This window comes from Mastigoproctus giganteus, chromosome 2, assembly GCF_048544385.1.
Source record: "Mastigoproctus giganteus isolate SK-2022 chromosome 2, ASM4854438v1, whole genome shotgun sequence".
NCBI lineage: Eukaryota > Metazoa > Arthropoda > Arachnida > Uropygi > Thelyphonidae > Mastigoproctus > Mastigoproctus giganteus.
The window spans coordinates 159,958,419-159,981,154 of record NC_143576.1 but is presented as its reverse complement, the minus strand read 5'-3'; the positions used below and the strand labels follow the sequence as shown (position 1 = coordinate 159,981,154).

General features: G+C 36.1%; 1 protein-coding gene across 2 annotated transcripts in view; it reads right to left on the bottom strand.

Annotated features, from left to right (window-relative positions):
* Positions 1-22,736, bottom strand: part of LOC150089701 (uncharacterized) — a 394,377-nt gene that overhangs the window by 83,479 nt on the left and 288,162 nt on the right. For both annotated transcript variants that reach the window (XM_090389604.1, XM_090389605.1), the window contains 3 exons: positions 18,418-18,546; positions 4,166-4,294; positions 2,704-2,829 (listed from right to left, as the gene is read on the bottom strand). In XM_090389604.1, the coding sequence (XP_090245730.1) occupies positions 2,704-2,829; positions 4,166-4,294; positions 18,418-18,546 (384 nt within the window). The remainder of the gene's footprint in view (positions 1-2,703; positions 2,830-4,165; positions 4,295-18,417; positions 18,547-22,736) is intronic.

Below are 22,736 nucleotides of genomic sequence, written 5' to 3'. Positions count from 1 at the left end.
TCTATCACAGATAGACATTCTTTTGTGGATGGATTGTCCTGTATAGAACTGTACAGGAATATTCATCCAAAAACGTAAGTATATTTAATCTATTTTGTATTTATTTTGTTAAGCCTTAATGCAGATTTTACAGGAGCAGATGCATAAGGCAATTATTTCCTCAAATTTGATATAAATTAATAAATCCTTAGTAACACCCAATCCAGTATAGTTCCCCCTAAAGAAAGGTCACCTGTTATAGGATGCATGCATTGATTTTACAAAAGATTTGAAGGGTAGTGGTTTTTGAAAGCAAGGATAATTTATTCAGAGTTAAAATTTATGATAAAATAAATTATATATATTATGATAAAATAAATGATAATTTCAAACCAAGAATTATGCTTGAAATAAGTAAATAGACATCTTTTGCACATGATAAAACCAGAAATTTTTAATGCTTTAATTGTTGCATTCCAAATTGTAATACTGGAGAGAAAATCAGTTACTAATCTGTGTTTAGTTAAAAAAAAGAACACTGTGAAAAAATAATAAAATACCTATTCTTACAAGTGTGTGGGACTTTAGAAAACTTTGAAACCTTTTCAAATTTTTGAAATTTTGTTTAATTTCAATAATTAGACATCTGGTAACAATGTTTTGTAATAAATTTTGAAATTGGATGCATTAAAATTTTAAAACTATCCATACATAAAACAAGTAGTTTATTTAAAAGATAAATGTTTCCCTTACAAGTCTGCATCTTGTAGTGTTAAGCGTGTTCTAAAATCTCAATACTGGTCTGAAAACAGAAATCCAGAAATGTAGTCAGAGTCAAAAGGATACATCCCTGGGCTTAGATGAAGTTCCAACCAATTAGATATATACAAATTTCTCTTTCAAAAAGGCAGTACCAAGGGCAAAATGGTTAATAACAGACATGTGTTTAATTTCTGTAGAAAAGAAAATTATGGAGTATTGAATGCAAAATATACTATGAATTATTCTGACATAGTATAATATATATAATATACTATGTCAGCCAAAATATACTACGTTAGAATAATTCTGACATTTAGGCTTTAGTAAGGCTTCTCACATAGTCCCACAGGAACACTTTTTGTAAGAAAAGGAGTTCATTGGTGGGAATGTACTACAAGGGATAAAATGTTGATTAAATGGTTGAAGTAAAGGGTGTGATAAATATTGTGTAGTGGAAAAATCTGGAATATTTCATATGACAAACTTTACTCCTTACTTCTTTCATTAGCCCCCAACTGATGGAATATGAAATGAAATCTCCAAACAAGTAAATGTATTCAGTGCCAGAACATCTTTTGCACTTGTAAAAAGAAGGAATATGAATCTTCTAATCTGGCATTTACAGGTGTAATTTCAGATTACCTGGTTCATGTGGTCAATGTAACCCTTCTATTTGTTCTAAAAATAAATTATTTCTGGTTTCTTGTTTAGCACAATTCTGATCAACTACTGCATCATCATTCACTGTGCTTATAAGTATAATGATATTTTATTTTTTCACACTGTATTAAATATAGTAATTTTGTCCTTGAATCTGAAATTATTAGAGAAAAAAGTGTTTCTTGATAAGTTCCATATTAGATGGTATTTCAGGTTTGTTATGCCTTAGGGCAGGGGTAGGCAAACTTTTTTGAGTGAAGAGCCATTTTTGATTTAATTAAAAAAAAAAAAAAAAAAAAAAAGAATCAGAAGAGCCATGCCTCAGCTCAAGCTGGGACGAGGGGGTGGAGGGGGAGGAGTTTTTTAAGAAATGGAAAGAGTGGGAAGATGTTTTATTAAAAAAAATATATTTTTTGAAATATTATTTATTAATATTGAAAAACATTTACCTACATGGGAGGCTGACAGTTTGGAGAAATTCAAAGGTCAGCTGGACAGTTGATAGTCAGCTGAATAAAAGAAAAGGAAATAGACAGCCTATCGCATCCCTTCTCCCATAGTTACCTATAGAAGGAGGGAAATGATAGGCTGTCTTATTTCCTTTTCTTTTATTAATTATTTATTTTTTAAAATTTTCTTTTTCTTCTTATTTTTTTGGCTGGTACAGCATAAGCCATAGGCTTTCTTGGACCATGTGGCCATTGCTAATACTAATATTAATATCAAAAAACGATAGACATTAATCATTCGGAGGGATTTTTAAAAACAGACAAGAATAAAAATGAGGTTAAAAAAGTTATACCATAAAACAAAATAATACAGATCCCATAAACCTATCCTAGGCGTCAGAGGATCCAAATTACAATTAAGTGTTAGCATTCCTATGAAGCCAAGCATTACTTCACAATCATGAAGCTTCAAAATAATTTTACTATAAACTACACTATGCTCTTAAGTATGTTTCCACCACCAAGATTCTTAATTTGTAACCTTCACTACATCAAAATTTTCTGTTATCTTTAGGCATCAAAAAGCATTAAAAAGCAAAAAGCAATATCATAAGGCATCAAATTTTTTTTTTTTTTTTTTTTTTTTTACTCAATGTGAATATTTCTATCTAAAGTGCTTTTATCGTTTTCACAATTATTCAAAAACCTTAAGCCTTCTGCTCATCATTATTTCTGTTTCTTGACCAAAACTTTAGAAGTATTTTAAAATTATATTAATTCAAAAACATATACATTAACACTGTAGATATCTGTGGAAATAAAATGGTACCATATTAGAATAACAATTACTTACTTTTATTACATGTAGCACCAGTATATCCAGGAGGACATATACATTCACCAGTCTGAGCATCACAATTGCCCTTTTCACATTTACATTTCTGGGAGCAATGCACACCAAAAGTATTTGAAGGACAGGCTAAAACAGAATTGGAAATTATTTATTTGCTAAATTTACATCCTTTCACAGTTCTGTTTATTTTTTAATAATATTGTTTTGCCCTAGAATTAGTTAAACAGTAACCTAGAAATGTCTCTTAAAAGATAAAGCTATAGATCATAAATTATTAGGATAAACTATTAAGTTGTACAATTTAAATTTAGAGTAGCAATATCCTTAGCAACAGATTCACACAGGCATTATTGTAATATTCATTAATTGCATGAATTTTACATGCATGATTAATATGATTAATAAATACCTGTGCATTATGAAATAATGAGGAGAAATTATGCAAGTTTCTCCTCTTACTAGTTTTCAGAGAGTAATTAAGTGAAAGCATCAGGCAGGGTAATCATTTTATCAACTTTTTGTACATTAAAGACAGGAACATTTTAGCACTTTTACTGAGAAAATGTAATGGAAAACTCTTTTTGTAATAATAACATAATAATATTGTATCCTCTTGTAAGTAATAATATCAATCTTTTGATATTAAAATATTTTGAATTATGAAATATCACAAAATTATGAAATTTCATGCAAATTTTATGCAAGCTGTTACTTGAAAATTCATGAAACAGCTTTCTTCACAGGAAAGTGGAAGTGACTCTTAGTTTCATTTTAAATCAATAAAAGTTTCTGCAAATTTCTGCTTACATACACAATATATAAATAGAAAAATATGTGCATGCATCATTTTGAAATTTTACTCTTAACCATTTCCATTTTCCAGTTATTAGTTTCATGTTTATATTTTATGGCTGTGATGTTTTTTTTTATTTTCAGCAGAAATAATATATTTTGTTTCTTTTAAGTAATGTGTAAAAACCCAGCATTTTTAAATATTTAAATCTTTTATTAAAAATTAAAAAGTTATATATAATAATCTATTAAGAACAGATGATATATTTTAGTATATTGAAAGCAGTATTCAAAAAAATCAAAAACTATTTCCATACATATACTACAAAGCTATATACATATACTACATATACTCTTTCCATACATATACTACAAAGCTATATACATATACTACATATACTCTTTCCATACATATACTACAAAGCTATATACATATACTACATATACTACAAAGCAAAACTATAATAAGAAAAAATGTCTGCATGTGTCTTGAATCCATGTGATTTCTGATCAGAAACATAACCCCTTCCTCCTCTAATGTAAAATTTTATGGAATTTTGCCATGAAATTCTGCATGAATATGTATACTTTTATGACTAACTAAGAATGTGTTGACTATTTCTGACTATTTAAATGAAATTGAGATATTATAAGAAAAAACAAAACTTACACTCATTACAGTCTGAACCTGTGTATCCTGGTTTACATGTGCATATACCAGTAACAGAATCACAAGTTGTGTTTGGTGGACAGTCACAGTTTTCTTTACAGTCCTGGCCAAATTTACCCTCTGGACATGCTATGATAAAAATTTTAAAAAATAATTAAAAATATTCAAATTTAAGATTTTTCAAAATTTGAAAACTTGCAAGACAAATCAATAGCCATCCCATTTCTAAAAGGAAAACAAACTGAAAAGTTTACCTAAAAGTACCTCGGCAGCATCAAGAAATACTTTATGCATGGGTTAATGCACACACATCATTTATACTACCAAGGTAGTTTTAATGCATCATTTTAATTATATCTCATATTGTGAATATTTAGCATTAGTAGAGGCATTTGATGCAAGAAAGTAAGCTTATGCAGCATCAGCCAAAAAAAAAAAAAAATAATAAATAAATAAAATAAAATAAATAAATAAATAAAAAATAACCACTTCCACTTCACCCCTCTGTTCGTTCGAAATACCTGTCCAGCTGAGCCTTAAACTTATTTAGGCTATCAACTTCCACGACAAGGGATGGAAGACTATTCCAACAACCAACCACCCGCTGGCTAAAGGCAAATTTCCTCACGTCTATCCTACATCTGTCTTTCCTCAATTTGAATTTATGCCTTCTCAGGTGATTATTCTGAGCAAGAGGAAGAATCCCGTCAGCATTGAGCATGCTCAAACCATTCAAGGCTTTATACACCTCTATCAGATCACCTCGCTGGTGCCTAGTCTCCACACACTGTAATTTGCAAAACGTAGACCTTTCTTCGTAAGAGCACCCCTTTGTTCCATTCACTAATCTTGTTGCCCTTCTCTGTACTCGTTCCAGCATCTCTACATCCTTCTTGAAATGAGGCCTCCAGACCTGTATACAGTACTCTAGGTGCGGTCTGACCATTGCCTTATACAAGGGAATAATCACCTCCTTATCCCTGCTAGAAAAATTCCTATATATCATCGACAATACACCATGAGCTACTCTTGCAGCCTGTCTGCACTGCTCAGAAAACTTCATATCTGCCTGCACAATCACCCCCAAGTCCCTTTCATTCTCTACCACTGTCAGTGTAGTACCACAGAGTTGATATGCTGCTCTGGGGTTGCTGTTTCCCATATGTAGTACTTTACATTTGTCAATGTTAAACTTCATTTGCCACCTCTCAGCCCATCGGCTCAACCTTTCCAGATCACGTTGCAGTAGCATAGTGTCAGTAGTGTCCTTGATAACCCTGCCAACCTTCGTATCATCTGCAAACTTGGACATTAAGCTTGATATACCATCATCAATATCATTTATAAATACAGAAAACAATAATGGACCCAATATTGAACCCTGAGGGACTCCACTAATAACATTAGTCCACAATGAGCAGTGTCCATTGATTACCACTCTCTGTCTTCTCCCCCTCAACCACCCCTTTATCCATAGCAGCATTTTGAAACAAAGCAGCAGAAACAAAGACCAATAGATTGACAGTAACCACTGGCAGAGGTGAAAGAGATTCTTGCACTGCTTCTATTAGAATGAGCAGAAGCCTGAAAAACAAGATGCATGGTATTTCAGAGACTGCTGGGAGCCATTGTGGTACAAGTAAACACATGGGTTGTGTTAGGGTAGCTAAGAATAGAAACAGGTGCAGGTATACTTGCGTGTACACCAATGCTAGGAGTTTAGTAAATAAATTTGATGAATTTGAGGTATTGCTCAAAACATCAAAGGCAGATATTGTTGGGATATCAGAGACGTGGTGTCACACAGATATAAGGGATGCAGAAATGCAATTTGGGGAGTACAACGTCTACAGAAAGGATAGACAGGATAGGAAGGGGGGAGGGGTTATGCTATTAGTTAAGAAACACATAAAAACCAAGGAAGTGAAGCCAGTCGACATCGCTGGACAGTGCAGTGTTGAGTCAGTTTGGTGTGACATAAGCATTGGGAGATCAAAATTGAGAGTAGGAGTGTGCTATAGGCCTAATGACTCTGATGAGTATAATAAGGAACTGTACAGGGAAATAGAGTGGGCCAGTAAATCAGAGAGTCTTATAATGGGAGATTTTAATTTCCCAGATATTGACTGGAATTTGGGGGCTGGTTACTCACACACTAGCAGGGCTTTTGTGGATTTATTGGATGATTGTTTTCTACATCAGCATGTTCGGGAGGCAACTAGAGGGAGTAATACTCTTGATTTGATTATCAGCAGTGATTCTTCATGCATTAAGAATCTGCAGATAAATGAACCACTAGGTGGCAGTGATCACAGTGTGCTGAAGTGGGATTTACTGAAGGAGGTAACTACCGTTAGGGGTAAAGGGAAGGGTTATTGCTTCCGTAAAGGCGACTACGATGGACTGAGACAGTATTTAAATTCTATACAGTGGGACCAACTGATGATGTTACCAACAGCAAATTCAAAATGGGAAGCATTCAAAGAACTTATCTTGGAAGCTACTAGGCTTTACATACCAACTAAGAAATATTGTTCAAGGTTTAGGCCAAAATGGATGTCAGATGAACTAATGAGGCATATGGCAGAGAAGAAAAATGCATGGGATACTTACAAATTAACACATGACACAGAAGCCTATGATAGATACAAGTTGATATGCAACCAAGTTACAAAGGAGATTAGGCAGGCGAAGGCAGATTACGAGAAATCCTTGGCAAGGGATGCAAAGAAAAACAGCAAAGAGTTCTTCACTTATGTAAACTCTAGAAGGAAGGGGATGAATCAGATTGGTCCACTTGATATTGATGGGTCAACTGTTGATGATCCTGCTCAGGTAGCTAACAAACTAAATGAATATTTTGCATCGACATTCACACATGAGGAGTTATTCAGCAAGGGGAATGCCAGAGGTGTATTCAACTCTAGCAGTAAGCTACAGAATCTTGAAATAACTGGGAGTAAAGTGGAGGAGAAACTGTTGAAGATAAACACAAGAAAGGCACCCGGGGTGGATGGGATCTATCCAGTTATATTAAAGGAGGCAGCAAAGGAAGTAAGCAAACCCTTAGCCATAATTATGAGAGCTTCCTTGGACTCAGGGGAGGTACCCATAGACTGCAAATGTGCAAATGTGACCCCAATTCACAAAGGAGGATCAAAGGCTGACACAAGTAATTATAGACCTGTGAGCTTAACTTCTGTTCCAGGAAAATTAATGGAGGCACTGGTTAAAGAAGCACTGCAGGATCATTTAGACAAGACTTCAGTTATAGCTCAGACACAGCATGGTTTTGTTAAGGGAAAGTCTTGCCTGACCAACTTGATTGGATACTATGATGCAGTCACAAAAGAACTGGATGCAGGGAATAACTTTGATATTATATACTTGGATCTTAGAAAGGCTTTTGATACTGTTGCACATGGAAGACTGCTACACAAATTGGAGCAGTGTGACATTGGAGGCAAATTGCTGCTATGGATAAAGGGGTGGTTGAGGGGAAGAAGACAGAGAGTTGTAATCAATGGACACTGCTCATCGTGGACTAATGTTATTAGTGGAGTCCCTCAGGGCTCAGTGTTGGGTCCATTATTGTTTTCTGTATTTATAAATGATATTGATGATGGTATATCAAGCTTAATGTCCAAGTTTGCAGATGATACAAAGGTTGGCAGGGTTGTCAAGGACACTACTGACACTATGCTGCTGCAACAGGATCTGGAAAGGTTGAGCAGATGGGCTGAGAGGTGGCAAATGAAGTTTAACATTGACAAATGTAAAGTACTACACATGGGAAAAAGCAACCCCAGAGCAACATATCAACTCTGTGGTACTACACTGACAGTGGTAGAGAATGAAAGGGACTTGGGGGTGATTGTGCAGGCAGATATGAAGTTCTCTGAGCAGTGCAGACGGGCTGCAAGAGTAGCTCATGGAGTATTGTCAATGATATACAGGAATTTTTCCAGCAGGGATAAGGAGGTGATTATTCCATTGTATAAGGCAATGGTCAGGCCACACCTAGAGTACTGTATACAGGTCTGGAGGCCTCATTTCAAGAAGGATGTAGAGCTGCTGGAACGAGTACAGAGAAGGGCAACAAGATTAGTGAATGGAACAAAGGGGTGCTCTTACGAAGAAAGGCTTAAGTTTTGCAAATTACAATGTCTGGAGACTAGGCACCAGCGAGGTGATCTGATAGAGGTGTATAAAGCCTTGAATGGTTTAAGCATGCTCAATGCTGATGGGATTCTTCCTCTAGCTCAGAAAAATCACCTGAGAGGGCATAAATTCAAATTGATGAAAGACAGATGTAGGATAGACGTGCGGAAATTTGCCTTTAGCCAGCGGGTGGTTGGTTGGTGGAACAGACTGCCATCCCTTGTGGTGGAGGTTGATAGCCTAAATAAGTTTAAGGCTCAGCTGGACAGGTATTTTGAACGAACAGAGGGGTGAAGTGGAAGTGGGTTTTTTTTTTTTTTTTTTTGGCTGATGCTGCATAAGCTTGCTTTCTTGCATCAAATGCCTCTACTAATGCTAAATGCTAATGCTAATTTGCCTCCAATGCCACACTGCTCCAATTTGTGCAGCAGTCTTCCATGTGCAACAGTATCAAAAGCCTTTCTAAGATCCAAGTATATAATATCAAAGTTATTCCCTGCATCCAGTTCTTTTGTGACTGCATCATAGTATCCAATCAAATTGGTCAGGCAAGACTTCCCCTTAACAAAACCATGCTGTGTCTGAGCTATAACTGAAGATTTGTCTAGATGATCCTGCAGTGCTTCTTTAACCAGTGCCTCCATTAATTTTCCAGGAACAGAAGTTAAAGCTAACAGGTCTATAATTACTTGTGTCGCCCTTTGATCCTCCTTTGTGAATTGGGGTCACATTTGCACATCTCCAGTCCATGGGTACTTCCTCTGAGTCCAAGGAAGCTCTCATAATTATGGCTAAGGGTTTGCTTACTTCCTTTGCTGCTTCCTTTAATATAACTGGATAGATCCCATCCATCCCAGGTGCCTTTCTATGAGATAATAGGTATGAATAAATGTGAATATGAGATAACAGGTGTGAATAAGTAACAATAGTCTTCTCCATTCACCTATGGAGGAGACTATTATTTGTTATTCTCGGCGGATACTACCAACCAGACGGCACCATTTCAAGGCTTTTTGGCCTGTCTTCAGTGGATAGATACCCTGGTGTTGTGATATTCAAACTTATTCTAGGTGGTGGTGGTATCCACCCAAGAATAAATAACAATAGTCTTCTCCATAGGTGAAGCATTACTTATTTGAGGTAGTGCAATACCATGGAAACTCGTTGTGAAGGTATTCACAGTATGAGATATAATTAAAACAATGCATTAAAACTACCTTGGTAGTATAGATGATGTGTGTGCATTAACCCATGCATAAGTAAATTCCCTCATACTCTGAGGGTTTAGCCAGGAAATGTCTTTTGGACTTTACCATATCTCTTATGTGATCAGTCAATTGCTTGACAATCACATTATGTGATTATTTCTCACTGGTTGCTCATACTAGCTGAAACTGACAGCTTCTGTCAAACAAACAATACATCAAATAAATGAGTGGGCGGTGTGTTATTATTATTAGATAATAAAAGTTTTATTTTATCCAAGTTTAATATTTTAGTAAATTTCTCTAAGCTAACCACATAACAGTTTCATTAGGTTGAGTTAGGCTTGTAAAATTTGAAAAAGCAGATATGGAAAGGGAAAGTTCCTATACTTACTGAGCAAATTTCCCTAAATGTTTTTCAATCCTATTGTTTGGGAAAAGTGACTAAAATATTAAATAGGACAACACTGAGGTTAAAATAATTGTGCATGTGGACGATGTATAGTGTGAAGTTTTGTAATTAGTTATCATAGCAGTAATAGAATGTATTCAGATTTCAAAAAATTTTGTATCTTTTCACTATTTTTCACACAACGAAAAATATATTTGTGTCCAATTTGATTAGCAGCAGCTGCATATTAATCAAACTGGACATAAAATTTGTCAGTTACTATCAGTGATAACCAATGAGAAATGAGAACCATACACTGTAATTATCAAGATATCAATCTAACATGCTGAAGGTAACTTGTAGCATCATCTAAACAATCATCATGATGCTGCTGAGGGGTTTTTGCTGAAATCTTTGTATCCAGTTATTGTCCTATTTTCCATATTGTCCTTTTCTAAAGCAATAGGAAAATTAACTCCCAACTTTTACATATCCTTGACATCTGATGATGAAAACTACTGATATGGATTTCAATGTTACATAATATTTTTGACTTACATTACTCATATTAGACAAATGCAGAGAAATACAGGCATTTGTGCTAACATCTCAAAAGCAGTTTACTGATGTAGCAGCAAGCTCCATTGTTAATGGGTATATTATCTGCTTACTATTGGGTGGCCAGTATCTTCCTAGTTAAGCCCATGTATACCAAGGTCTGTTCCTTTATTTACTCTTTACATTTTATGTATAATAATAAGTTTCTTCCACTTAATCAAATTTATATCCAAATTTTGGTTGATAAAGTATACCACACCTTTCTGTTTGAGAAACCTTTCATTGCAGAAACAAACACAACTTTTTAAATGTTCCTCACTAACAGAATGTTAAATTTTGATCTCCAAATCCTTCTACAATGAGATTACATCATCAAATTATATCCAAGGTTCCTCAAAACTAAATTATTAGTTAAAAAAAACAAAAAAACTTCAAAATTTAATAGCGATCCAGATTTGGCTTAATCTTCTATGTTTCTGTTCATTTTATTGATACTGGATAAATTAAAATTTCTAAGATTTCATCTGCACTTGAACCCAGTTAATTTAATTTATTTGAAATAAATTTGAACAAATGGTTTTTGCTTTAAACTAATTTGACTTCTTCCACCTGCGGTGGCCTGGAAAGCTGGTACCAGGGATTTTAAGGGCCCCTGTGGGCCATCATAGAACAAGGAAATATATGGGCTGTGTTAAGGTAACTAAGAGTAAGAACAGGTGCATGTATATTTGCTTGTACACCAATGCTAGGAGCATAGTAAATAAATTTTATGAATTTGAAGTACTGCTCAAGACATCAAATGCAGATATTGTGAGGATATCAGAGAGGTGGTGTCATTCAGATATAAGGGATGCAGAATTTGATAAATATGAAGAGTACAATGTACACAGAAATAACAGACAGGAAAGGAGGGAGGGAGGGGTTATGCTCTTAGTTGAGAAGCACATAAAATCTAAGGCAGTGCAATATTCAGTCAATTTGGTGTGACATAAGCACTGGGAAAACAAAAATGAGTTTCTGAGTGTGTTATAGGCCAAATGGCTGTACAGAGAAATACAGTGGGCCAGTAAATCAGAATGTCTTGTAATGGGGGGTTTTAACTTTCCAGATATTGATTGGAATTTGTGGGTTGGTCAATCACACACTAGCAAGACATTTGTAAATTTATTCGATGACTGTTTTCTACAGCAGCATAATAGAGAGGTAACAAGAGACAAAGAACAATAATCTTGATCTATTTATCAGCAGCGATTCTACTGGTATTAGGAATTTTCAGATAAAAGAACCACTAGGTGGCAGTGATCACACTGCATTGACGAAGGATTAACTTAGAGATGTAACTATGATCAGAGGCAAGGGAATTTTGCTAGTAGGGATAATTATCCCCTTGTATAAAGCAATGGTCAGGCCACACCTTGAATACTGCATACAGGTCTGGAGGATTCATTTTAGTAAGGATATAGAGTTGCTAGAACGAGTACAGAGAAGCACACCAAGATTGGAAAGGGGAACAAAGGGGTGCTTTTACCAAGAAAGGCTTAAATTCTGCAAATTGCAGCATCTGGAGAGTAGGCACTTGCGAGGTTATCTGATTGAGGTGTATAAGGACTTGAATGGTTTGAGCAGGCTCAATGCTGATGAAATTCTTCCTCTTGCTGAGATGATGAACCGAGGGGGCATAAATTCAAATTGAGGAAAGACAGTTGATGAATAAATGTGCAGAAATTTGCCTTTAGCCAGCAGGTAGTTGATTGCTTTAACAAACTTCCATCTGCCATTGTGGAAATTGATAGTTTAAATAAATTCAGGGAAGAACTGGACAAACTTTTGGAGAAAAGGATGGGTGAAATGGGAAGGGTTTTTTTTGGGTGATGCTGTATAAGCTTGCTATCTTGCACCATATGCTTCTGATAATGCTAACCTTTTTGCTTTCGTAAAGGAGACTACAGTGGTCTCGGTTTTTAAATTCTATACAGAGAGCCAACTAATGTTGGCCTTTTCATACTAACTAAGAAATATAGTTCAAGGCTTAGACATAAATGGATGTCAGATGAACTACTGAGACACATGGAAGAGAAGAAAATGCATGGGATGAATATAAATTATCAGGTGATACAAAAGCCTAAGGTAGATATAAGCTAACTGGCAATCAAGTCACAAAGGAGGTTAGGCAAGCGAAGGCAGATTATTAGAAGTCTCTGGCAAATAAAAGCAGCAAAGACTTCTTTACTTATGTAAACACTTGAAGGAAAGTGATGAATCAAAGCGGTCCACTTGATATCAATGGTTTGGCTGTTGATGATCCTGCTCAGATAACTGACAAACTTAAAGAGTATTTTGCATCTACATTCACACATTAGGAATTCTGTAGGGAGTGGAGGACAGAAGCTTATTAAACTCTAAAAGGGAGCATAATGATTTTGTAATACCTGAGAGCAAAGTGGAGGAGAAATTGATGAAGTTAACATAAGAAAGGCACCTGGGCAGATGGGATCTATCCAGTTATATTAAAGGAGGTGACAAAGGAAGTAAGCAAACCCTCAGCCATAATTATGATAAAAATGCATGGGATGCATATAAATTATCAAGTGACTCAGAAGCCTATGGCAGATATAAGCTAATCTGTAATCAGGTCACAAAGGAGGTTAGGCAGGCGAAGGCGGATTATAAGAAATCTTTGGCAAAAGATGCTAAGAAAAACAGCAAGGATTTCTTTTCTTATATAAACTCTAAAAGGAAGGGGATGAATCTGATTGAACCACTTGATATCGATGGTTTGACTGTTGATGATCCTGCTCAGATAGCAAACAAACTGAATGAGTATTTTGCATCTACATTCACACATGAGGAGTTATTAAGGTTTGAAAATGGCAAAAGGTTATCAAATTGTAGCAGGGCGCTTAATGATTTTGTAATAACTGAGAGAAAAGTGGAGGACAAATTGTTGAATTTAAACATAAGAAAGGCACCTGGGGTGGATGGGATCTATCCAGTTATATTAAAGGAGACGGCAAAGCAACTAAGCAAACCCTTAGCCATAATTATGAGAGAATCCTTGGACTCAGGAGGAGGTCCCCATGGACTGGAGATGTGCAAATGTATCCCCAATTCACAAAGGGTGATTGAAGGGTGACATGAGTAATTACAAACCAGTTAGTTTAACTTCTGTTCCGGGTAAAATAATGGAGTCACTGGTTAAAGATGCATTGCAGGATCATCTAGACAAGACTGCAACAATAATTCAGACACAGCATGGGTTTGTTAAGGGAAAGTCTTGTCTGACAAATTTGATAGGATATTATGATGTGGTTACAAAGGAACTGGAAGCAAAAATTATTTTGATATCATATATTTGGATTTCAGGAAAGCTTTTGACACTGTTGCACATGAAAGACTATTGTACAAATTGGAGTAGAATGGTATTAAGGGTAAGTTGCTACAATGGATAAAAGGATGGTTGAGTGGGAGAAGACAGAGGGTGATAATTAATGGGTGCTACTCTTCGTGGACTAATATTATTAGTGGAGTCCCACAGGGTTCGGTGTTGGGTCCTCTGTTGTTTTGTATATTTATCAATGATATGGATGAAGGTATATCAGGCTTAGTGTTGAAGTTTGAAGATGATACAAAGGTTGGCTGGGTTGTTAATGACAGTAATGGTAGTGTGCTACTGCAACAGGATCTAGACAATTTGGGCAGATGGGCTAAGAAGTGGCAACTGAAGTTGCCACTTCTTAGCCCATCTGCCCATCTTTATGGGTAGAAGTAACCTCAGAGAAATGTACCAACTGTGTGTTACTACACTTAAGGTGGTAGAAAATGAAAAAGACCTGGGTGTAATTGTGCAGTCAGATATGAAGTTTTCTGAGCAATGCAGACAGGCTGCCAGTACAGGTCATGGGGTTTTGCCAATGATATATAGGAATTTTGCTAGCAGGGAGAAGGAGGTGATTGTCCCTCTGTATAAGGCAATGGTCAGGCCACGCCTTGAGTACTGCGTACAGGTCTGGAGGCCTCATTTTAGGAAAGATGTAGATTTGCTTGAACGTGTACAGAGAAGGGCTTAAGAGAGGCTTAAGTTCTGCAAATTGCAGTGGCTGGAGACTGAATTCTGATGGGATCCTTCCACTTGTTCAGATTACGAACCTAAGGGGGCATAAATTCAAATTAAGAGAAGACAGATGTAGAATAGATGTGCGGAAATTTGCCTTTAGCCAGCAGGTGGTTAATTGCTGGAACAAACTTCCATCTGTCGTTGTGGAAGTTGATAGGTTAAATAAATTTAAGGAGGAACTGGACAGGCATTTGGACGGAATAGTGTGATTTATTTTTTTTTTTGGCTGATGCTGCATAAGCTCATACACTTGCTTTCTTGCATCACATGCCACTACTACTACTACTACCATCCTTGGACTCTGGGAAAGTCCCCACAGACTGGAGATGTGCAAAAGTAATCCCCTATTCACAAAGGGAGATCAAAGGGTGACATGAGTAATTACAGACCTGTTGGTTTAATTTCTGCTGTTGTTGTTAGTTGGTTTTTAGGAGCATTAGCAACTAAGGCTATATTGCTTCAGGGATATGCGGTGGTCATTCCCTGACCTTTCCGCATCCTCCGTATTTGGTGGCTCACGTGCTCGAACCCCGGTCTAATCAAGAAGCATGTGCTACACACTGCTGCTGCTCCTGCCCACCTGGCTACGGAGGCACCCTTAATTTCTGCTCCAGGGAAAATAATGTAGTCACTGGTTAAAGAAGCATTGCAGGATCATCTAGACAAGACTGCAGTAATAATTTATGCACAGCATGAGTCTGTTAAGGGAAAGTCTTGTCTGATAAATTTGATTGGATACTATGATGTGGTTACAAAGGAACTGGATGCAAAAAATTATTTTGATATCATATACTTGGATTTCAGTAAATCTTTTGATACTGTTGCATTTAAAAGACTACTGTACAAACTAGAGCAGTGTGGCATTAAGGACAAGTTGCTCTTATGAATAAAGGGATAGTTGAGTGATGCAAAATACTGAATGGGGATTTTGCTTCTACATTTACACATGAGGTATTCTTTAGAGAAGGGTATGCAGGAAGTTTATCACACCCTAACAGGGAGTTGAATGATTTTGTAATAACTGAGAGGAAAGTGGAGGAGAAATAGTAGTAGTAGTAGTAGTGGCATGTGATGCAAGAAAGCAAGTTTATGAGCTTATGCAGCATCAGTCAAAAAAAAAAAAAAAAAAATCACACCATTCCCTCCAAATGCCTGTCCAGTTCCTCTTTAAATTTATTTAACCTGTCAACTTCCACAACGACAGATGGAAGTTTGTTCCAGCAATTAACCACCCGCTGGCTAAAGGCAAATTTCCGCACATCTATTCTACATCTGTCTTTTCTTAATTTGAATTTGTGCCCCCTTAGGTTCGTAATATGAACAAGTGGAAGGATCCCATCAGAATTCAGCGTGCTCAACCCATTCAAATTGTTGAAGTTAAACATAAGGAAGGCACCTGGGGTGGATGGGATCTATCCAATTATAGTAAGGGACACAGCAAAGGAAGTAAGCAAACCCTTAGCCAATGAGAGCATCTTTGGATTCAGTGGAAGGGTGGACTGAAGACGGGTGAATGTATCCCCAATTCACAAAGGAGGATCAAAGTGTGACACGAGTAATTACAGACCTGTTAGTTTAATTTCTGTTCCAGGGAAAATAATGGAGTCTCTGGTAAAAGTAATGCAGGATCATTTAGACAAGGTTGCAATTATACTTCAGACACAGCATAGGTTTGTTAAGGGGAAATCTTGTTTAACCAATTTGAATGGATATTACGATAAGCTCACAAAGGAACTAGATGCAAAAAATAATTTTGATAGCATATACTTGGAATTCAGGAAATCTTTTGATACTGTTGCATGTAAAAGACACAAATTAGAGCAGTGTGGCATTAAGGAGAAGTTGCTGTTATGGATAAAGGGATGATTGAGTGGGAGAAGACAGAGAGTGGTAATCAATGGACATTGCTCTTCATGGACTAATGCTATTAGTAGAGTCCCCCAGGGTTCGGTGTTGGGCCCATCATTGTTTTCTCTATTTATCAAAGATATTGATGAAGGCATGTTAGGCTTAATGTCCGTTTGCAGTTGGTACAAAGGTTGTCAGGATTGTTATGTCAGTAATGACAGCATGCTACTGCAACAGGATCTAGAAAAGTTAGGCAGATGGGCTGAGAAATGGAAATTGAAGTTTAATGCTGATAAATGCATAGTACTATATATGGGTAGCAGTAACTGCAGAGTAATGTACCATGTGTTACTACACTCAGAGTAGTGGAAAATAAAAAAGATCTAGGTAATTTTGCAGTCAGATATGAAGTTCTCTGAGCAGTGCAGCTAGGCTGCCAAGCCAGATGATTGGGTTTTGTCAATAATATACAAGAATTTTGCTAGTAGGGACAAGGAGGTGATTATCCCCTTGTATAAGGCAATGGTCAAGCCTCATCTTAAGTACTGCATACAGGTTTGGGGGCCTAATTTTAGGAAGGTTGTAGAGCTGCTGGAACAAGTACAAAGAAGGGCAATGAGATTGGTGAGTGAAACAAAGGGTACTCTTAAAAAGAAAGGCTTCAGTTCTGCAAATAGCAACATCTGGAGACTTAGTACCTGCAACATGATCTGATTGAGGTGTTTATGGATTTGAATGGATTGAGCAAGCTCAACGCTGATGGGATTCTTCCTCTTGTTCAGACCACACACATAAGAGATTACAAATTCAAATCAAGGAAGGATCACTGCAGAAAAGATGTGTGGAAATTTGGCTTTAGGCAGCAGGTAGTTGATTACTGGAACAAACCATCTGTTGTGGAAGTTGATAACTTATATAAATTCAAGGAAGAACAATAAAACATCATTGTTTATGATGTTTTATTGAAATTTAACTTGTACATGTCAAGAAATTTGGAATTCACAAAAATTTGGAAAGAAATTCATATGTACATATAAATTACCAATACCTTCTATGCATTTATATGAAATGCATAGAAAGTACTAATAATATTTCTTTAATTCAATAAATGTATGATAACCCATCCTCTCTCAGCTGTTGTTGATGTTGCAGCTGAGTGACAATTAGCTTGCTAGTGAGGAGAACTAGTTCTTGCCAATGGCATGTCAAATTTTGTCCAAGAGCCAAAGGTGAGTGGAACCCTGCATATAAGAATAAAGTTAATCGTGTAAAGAATTTAAAAAAAAATTAATTTTTGTTCTTAAATACTGGATGTCTCTTTGCCCATTGATCAAAATTTGCCACCATGATAATATTGCTCACTGACAAAAATGACTGACATTAGGCACAAAATGGCTCTAGTGAGAATTTGAATCTTGTGTACTGCATAGAAATTTTTGACCAATGGCTCAAGGCAATATCCCTGCAAAGAAGAAGAAAAGGTAAAATCTTATGCTAGGTATCCCCTTGGGCCATTAGTAAAAATTCTAGGATGTGCAGTGTGCTGCATTCCCATTTACTCGCAGGCCACTCCGTAGCCAGGTGGGAAGGAGCAGCAGCAGTGCGTAGCACACGCTTCTTGATTAGACCGGGGTTCCAGCCCGTCACCACCAAATATGGAGGATGCGGAAAGTTCAGGGAATGACCACCGCATATCCCGGAGCAATATGGCCTTAGTTGCTAATGCTCCTAAAAAAAAAAAAAAACCAAAACCAAACCATCCCATTTACTCGTAAGTGCAGAAATGCAAGTGATTGTTCAAGTGCAGGAAATGAAGTTCCCAATACATAGTGGGAAATGAAGCTTTTGAGCAATCACTTGCATTCCTGCACTTACGAGTAAATGGGAATGCAGCACACTGCATTCCCATGACTGTAGCACTCATAGTTTAAGTACTTTAAAATATATGCTGTTAAATGTTGGCTAGATGCTATACCTTGTTCACAACTTTTCCCAGTCCTTCCTTTGGTGCACATACACTCACCAGTAATATGATCACATGGTTGATCACTATTACATACACATATTTGGCTGCAGTGCTTTCCATACTGCCTTGGTGTGCAAACTACATAAAGAAAGAAAAAATAAATAAACAACTTCATTTCAACAATAAACACTGAATTAAGGTTACTGAAAATTAAGGTACTTGACAGTCTGAAAAAATAAATTTTTTAATATTTGTATAAGTTACTTTACAATGGTATAAAAATCATCATTAAAAATATTAATGGATCAGGATTGATTATATATGAGAATAAAGGCTATTAAAACAGAATACAAGACTTAAAGTAATGAATTTTTTCATAACGTCTTTAAGTATTTAAGTATTAAGTAAGCCAATAAAATATACAGAAAAACAGTGCCAACAATCACTGAAGTACTGTCTATAGTAAAGTATAAGCAGTTTAAATCACTTGAAGAATACAATGAAATATATGAATAAGAATAATATAAATGGGGAGGGGATATACATACTAATAGATTAATAAATTCTTGGGGGGGGGGGGAAACAGACTAATAGCTTAACTAGAGCCCATAGGCAGAGGTGAAAGTGATTCTTGCAGTGCTTCTATTGGAAAGCAAAGTTTGGAGATTTCATGCCCTGCTGTGGTTCATCATGGAACAAGTAAATAAATGGGCTGTGTTAGGGTAAATAAGAATAAGAACATGTGCACGTATACTTGCACACACATCATAACTAGCGATTCTTCCTCCTGTGCTGATTACAAACCTGAGGGGGCATAAACTGAAATTGGGGAAAGAGTTGTTGAACAGATGTGCAGAAATTTTACCTTTAGCCAGCAGGTAGTTAATTGCTGGAGCAAACTTCCATCTGTCATTGTGAAAGTTGATAGCTTAAATAAATTCAAGGAAGAAGTGGACAAACTTTTGGAGTGAATGGATGGGTGAAATAGGAAGGGTTTTTTTTTGGCTGATGCTGTATAAGCTTGCTTTCTTGAATCATATGCCTCTACTAATGCTAATGCCTTTCTATTTTTATGGAAGTGACTGGGCTGTATTGAAAAATGTGAATTTTTGAAGCCTCTATTTCAAATGGAAGTTCATTTCCTTTCCCATTTATGAATTCATCTATTTTCCTTAAAGTGTGAAATCTTGAGTTCTTTTCTAAAACATTATTGTATTTTCTTATTATTTCTTCTCCTGTGCCTCCAGGCACAGTTTAAATTTGCAATTCAACTTTTTTCATCTCTCCAATTGTGCTGTTTAAAGAATGTCCCCACATTTCAAGTTCAGTTACAATTAGGTAACCAACTGAAATGGGTCTGGATGAACAATAAATGTTTTCTAGCCAAAGGAACAGAAAGCATTGCCTTAGCACTACTAATAGATGCTGAATGTGTAATATCCAAGGAATCAACAAATTCTTTTATAGAATAAAATTTTTTAGCATAAAACGATGCTGCCTGTAACCATGTTTCCCATCTTGTGAGAACAGGATCAGGTGGGAGAGGAAGGGTAGGTAGCATATTTCTATAAGTTGCTATTCTCTAAGGCGCTAAATATTTCTAGTATAAAAATATTTTTTATACTAGAAATGTTTGTTAATTTCACCAAAATTCAAATTGCTTCTGCCAACCTATGTAAGCCATGTGCTAAGCAAATAAAATGGATCAGATTTGGATAGAAAACTTGTAATGCAGAAGCGCTTTTACCATATACAAAGCAGTAACAAAAATGCAGACTCTTTCACACTATGGGTTGATTTTGTCCATAATAATTGCAAAGAATCATTACAAATTCTTGCTATTGTAGAGTAATTCACTTTTTGAGGGCCTTACAAGCAAGTAAATGTGGACATGATGGTTCTGATCTAATTAATAAAATGTGAAAACAGCAGCCATAAACATCTGTTGTTTCATCAATGGACATCCAAGCGTAGTTTTTTATAATATCTTGAAGAATTTCTCAAATAATGTCATCATAACTAGCATTAAGGTAATTCTTTCTCAAGGTAATTTGTCTGGAATATTTTGATTTATACAATATTTTTTTCAAAAATTGCTTGAAGGCTAGATTATTTAATTTATTGAAAGGGATATTGCTGCTTACTAGGGTGAGACACATCATTTTAAAAACCACTTTTTCCCCTTTTGAAGTACGTGGCTTGGTTAAAAGCGACTGCTGTGGAAATTTTTTCTTTGCTTTTCCTTTGCTTAGCTATAATGTGCGATTCTGTTTTCATTGACTGACCAACATACCAGCCAGGTATGTTGGTCAATCTGGAATTTTTTCTTGCATGGAACATTCTTTTCGCACACAACACAATAATGCCACTTGTAGTAAATTCTCTTCTGTGATTGGCAACCCACAATTACATATGAAATTTTCTAACAGTTTAAATTTTTGGCATATTTACTGAAAATGCTTCATCTGATGTAGTCAATAGCAAGAGAACAAATAGCAAAATAGAATTAAAATTGTGGGGTATTTACGTGTTTATTTTTCTTTTCTTTCACTTACTGGCATTATTTTCTATTTTCTGAATTCACATATTATCCTCTCTTTCCAGGACCATTTTCCCACAAATTTACTGGTTGTTTCCTGTCTATTATTAGGACCACAGACAAGTGTTGCCCAGCAAGTGGCGGATAGGAAGTCCACAAGGTCATCCTTCACAATTAGACAAATTGCATCCTAAAGTTGTGTTTCTACAATAAAACACAACATCATTGCTACAACCAATGAATCACATGGCTATAATAACTTTATAAGCATACCAGCTCTCTGTGTACAGCTCAAGCTATCTGAGCTTGAGCTGTACACAGATTTAGCATGACTGAAGAATTTCTGTTAGGGCTAAAATGTCTACACTGCAATAAAAACATTGCAGCATTTGGAAAGAGATCAAGTTGATGAACACAATTAGTGTTTGGAAGAACTTGTGTCCTCAATTATCAACAGCTTTCAATGGTTTCAGTTTGACCACGAAATTCGTTAATCTTGCTCATCAGATAGATCTTGAGTGTAATGTTGAATATATTAAAATTTTCTCTGATTCACATGGGGAAGTGATAAGATGTTAATAAACAAGGAATTAATAGAGCTAGAGGCCCAGAAGGCTGTGAAGGAGGGGCAGGATGATAATGAAGTGGAACCATCAAAGCACTTTACAACAAAGGAAATGGTTAAAACATTCAAGGACACTGTCAAAGAAATGGTAGCCTTTGAGAGGATGGATACTCAATGCTGCCAGGTTTTCCTAGGTCAATGTTTCAAATTGGTGATTGTTCAAATATGAGTCATTCAATGACCTATCTTGTTACAGAGCCAACTATGCTGAGAAAAAAAACAAGCTACTGCACAATCAACTCTTGAGAAATATATATATAAAAAAGATTGAACAATCACCAAAATCTTCTGCATCTTCATCAGTCAGCTCCTCAAGACCATACTGCATCACCCTCCACTCCATCTAGTATTAATTAATTAGCTGCCACTTGGAATTAAGGTGTTTTACGTTCCCCGAGAACGTCATATTTCATATATTCCATATTTATGGCTTACATAAAAAATTGCACTAGACTTAATCAGCTTTCACACTATGCATATTTACATTATTTTACATAATTCTGACTTATGAGGGGCATTTGAAAAGTTCGAGTTTATTTGAGGAGTCTGGTGACGTGTTACTTTTCAACATAGTTCCCTTTGGAGTCAATACACCTTTTTTATTGATACTACAATGCACTGATTCCATCTGCAAAGAAAGTTTTCTTTTGGGCCTCTGGGAATGCCTCACTCTACTGTAGCAATGATGTTTGGAAAATGTATGCCAGTCAGGTATTTTTTCAAATTAGGTAATAGGTGAAAGACCAATGGTGCCTGATGAAGGGGGATAGTCCAAGATTCAAAGCCATATTTACGCAGTGCAGCCATGGCAATGGCAGACTTGTGAGCTGGATCATTGTCCTGGTAGAACAAGACTCCTTTGATGAATTTTCCTTCGTGCTTGTCTTTGATGTTTTCACACAATATACTTCACAAGGTCTATGTTATTGTTATTGTTATTTGGTTTTTAGGAGTACAGTCTGTCCTCGTATAGCACGATAGTTGCGTTCCTAGAAACCCTCGTGCAATGCAAAATCGTGCAATATAAACAACAGCCCCTATGGGAAAAGTAGCGTTAGGTGCCGACCACCCAAGATTGAACACACATTTGGAACCAAAACATTTCCAAACACAATAAATAATCGGGTAATTTTAATCGTTATAAAATACTTACGTATTTTATAA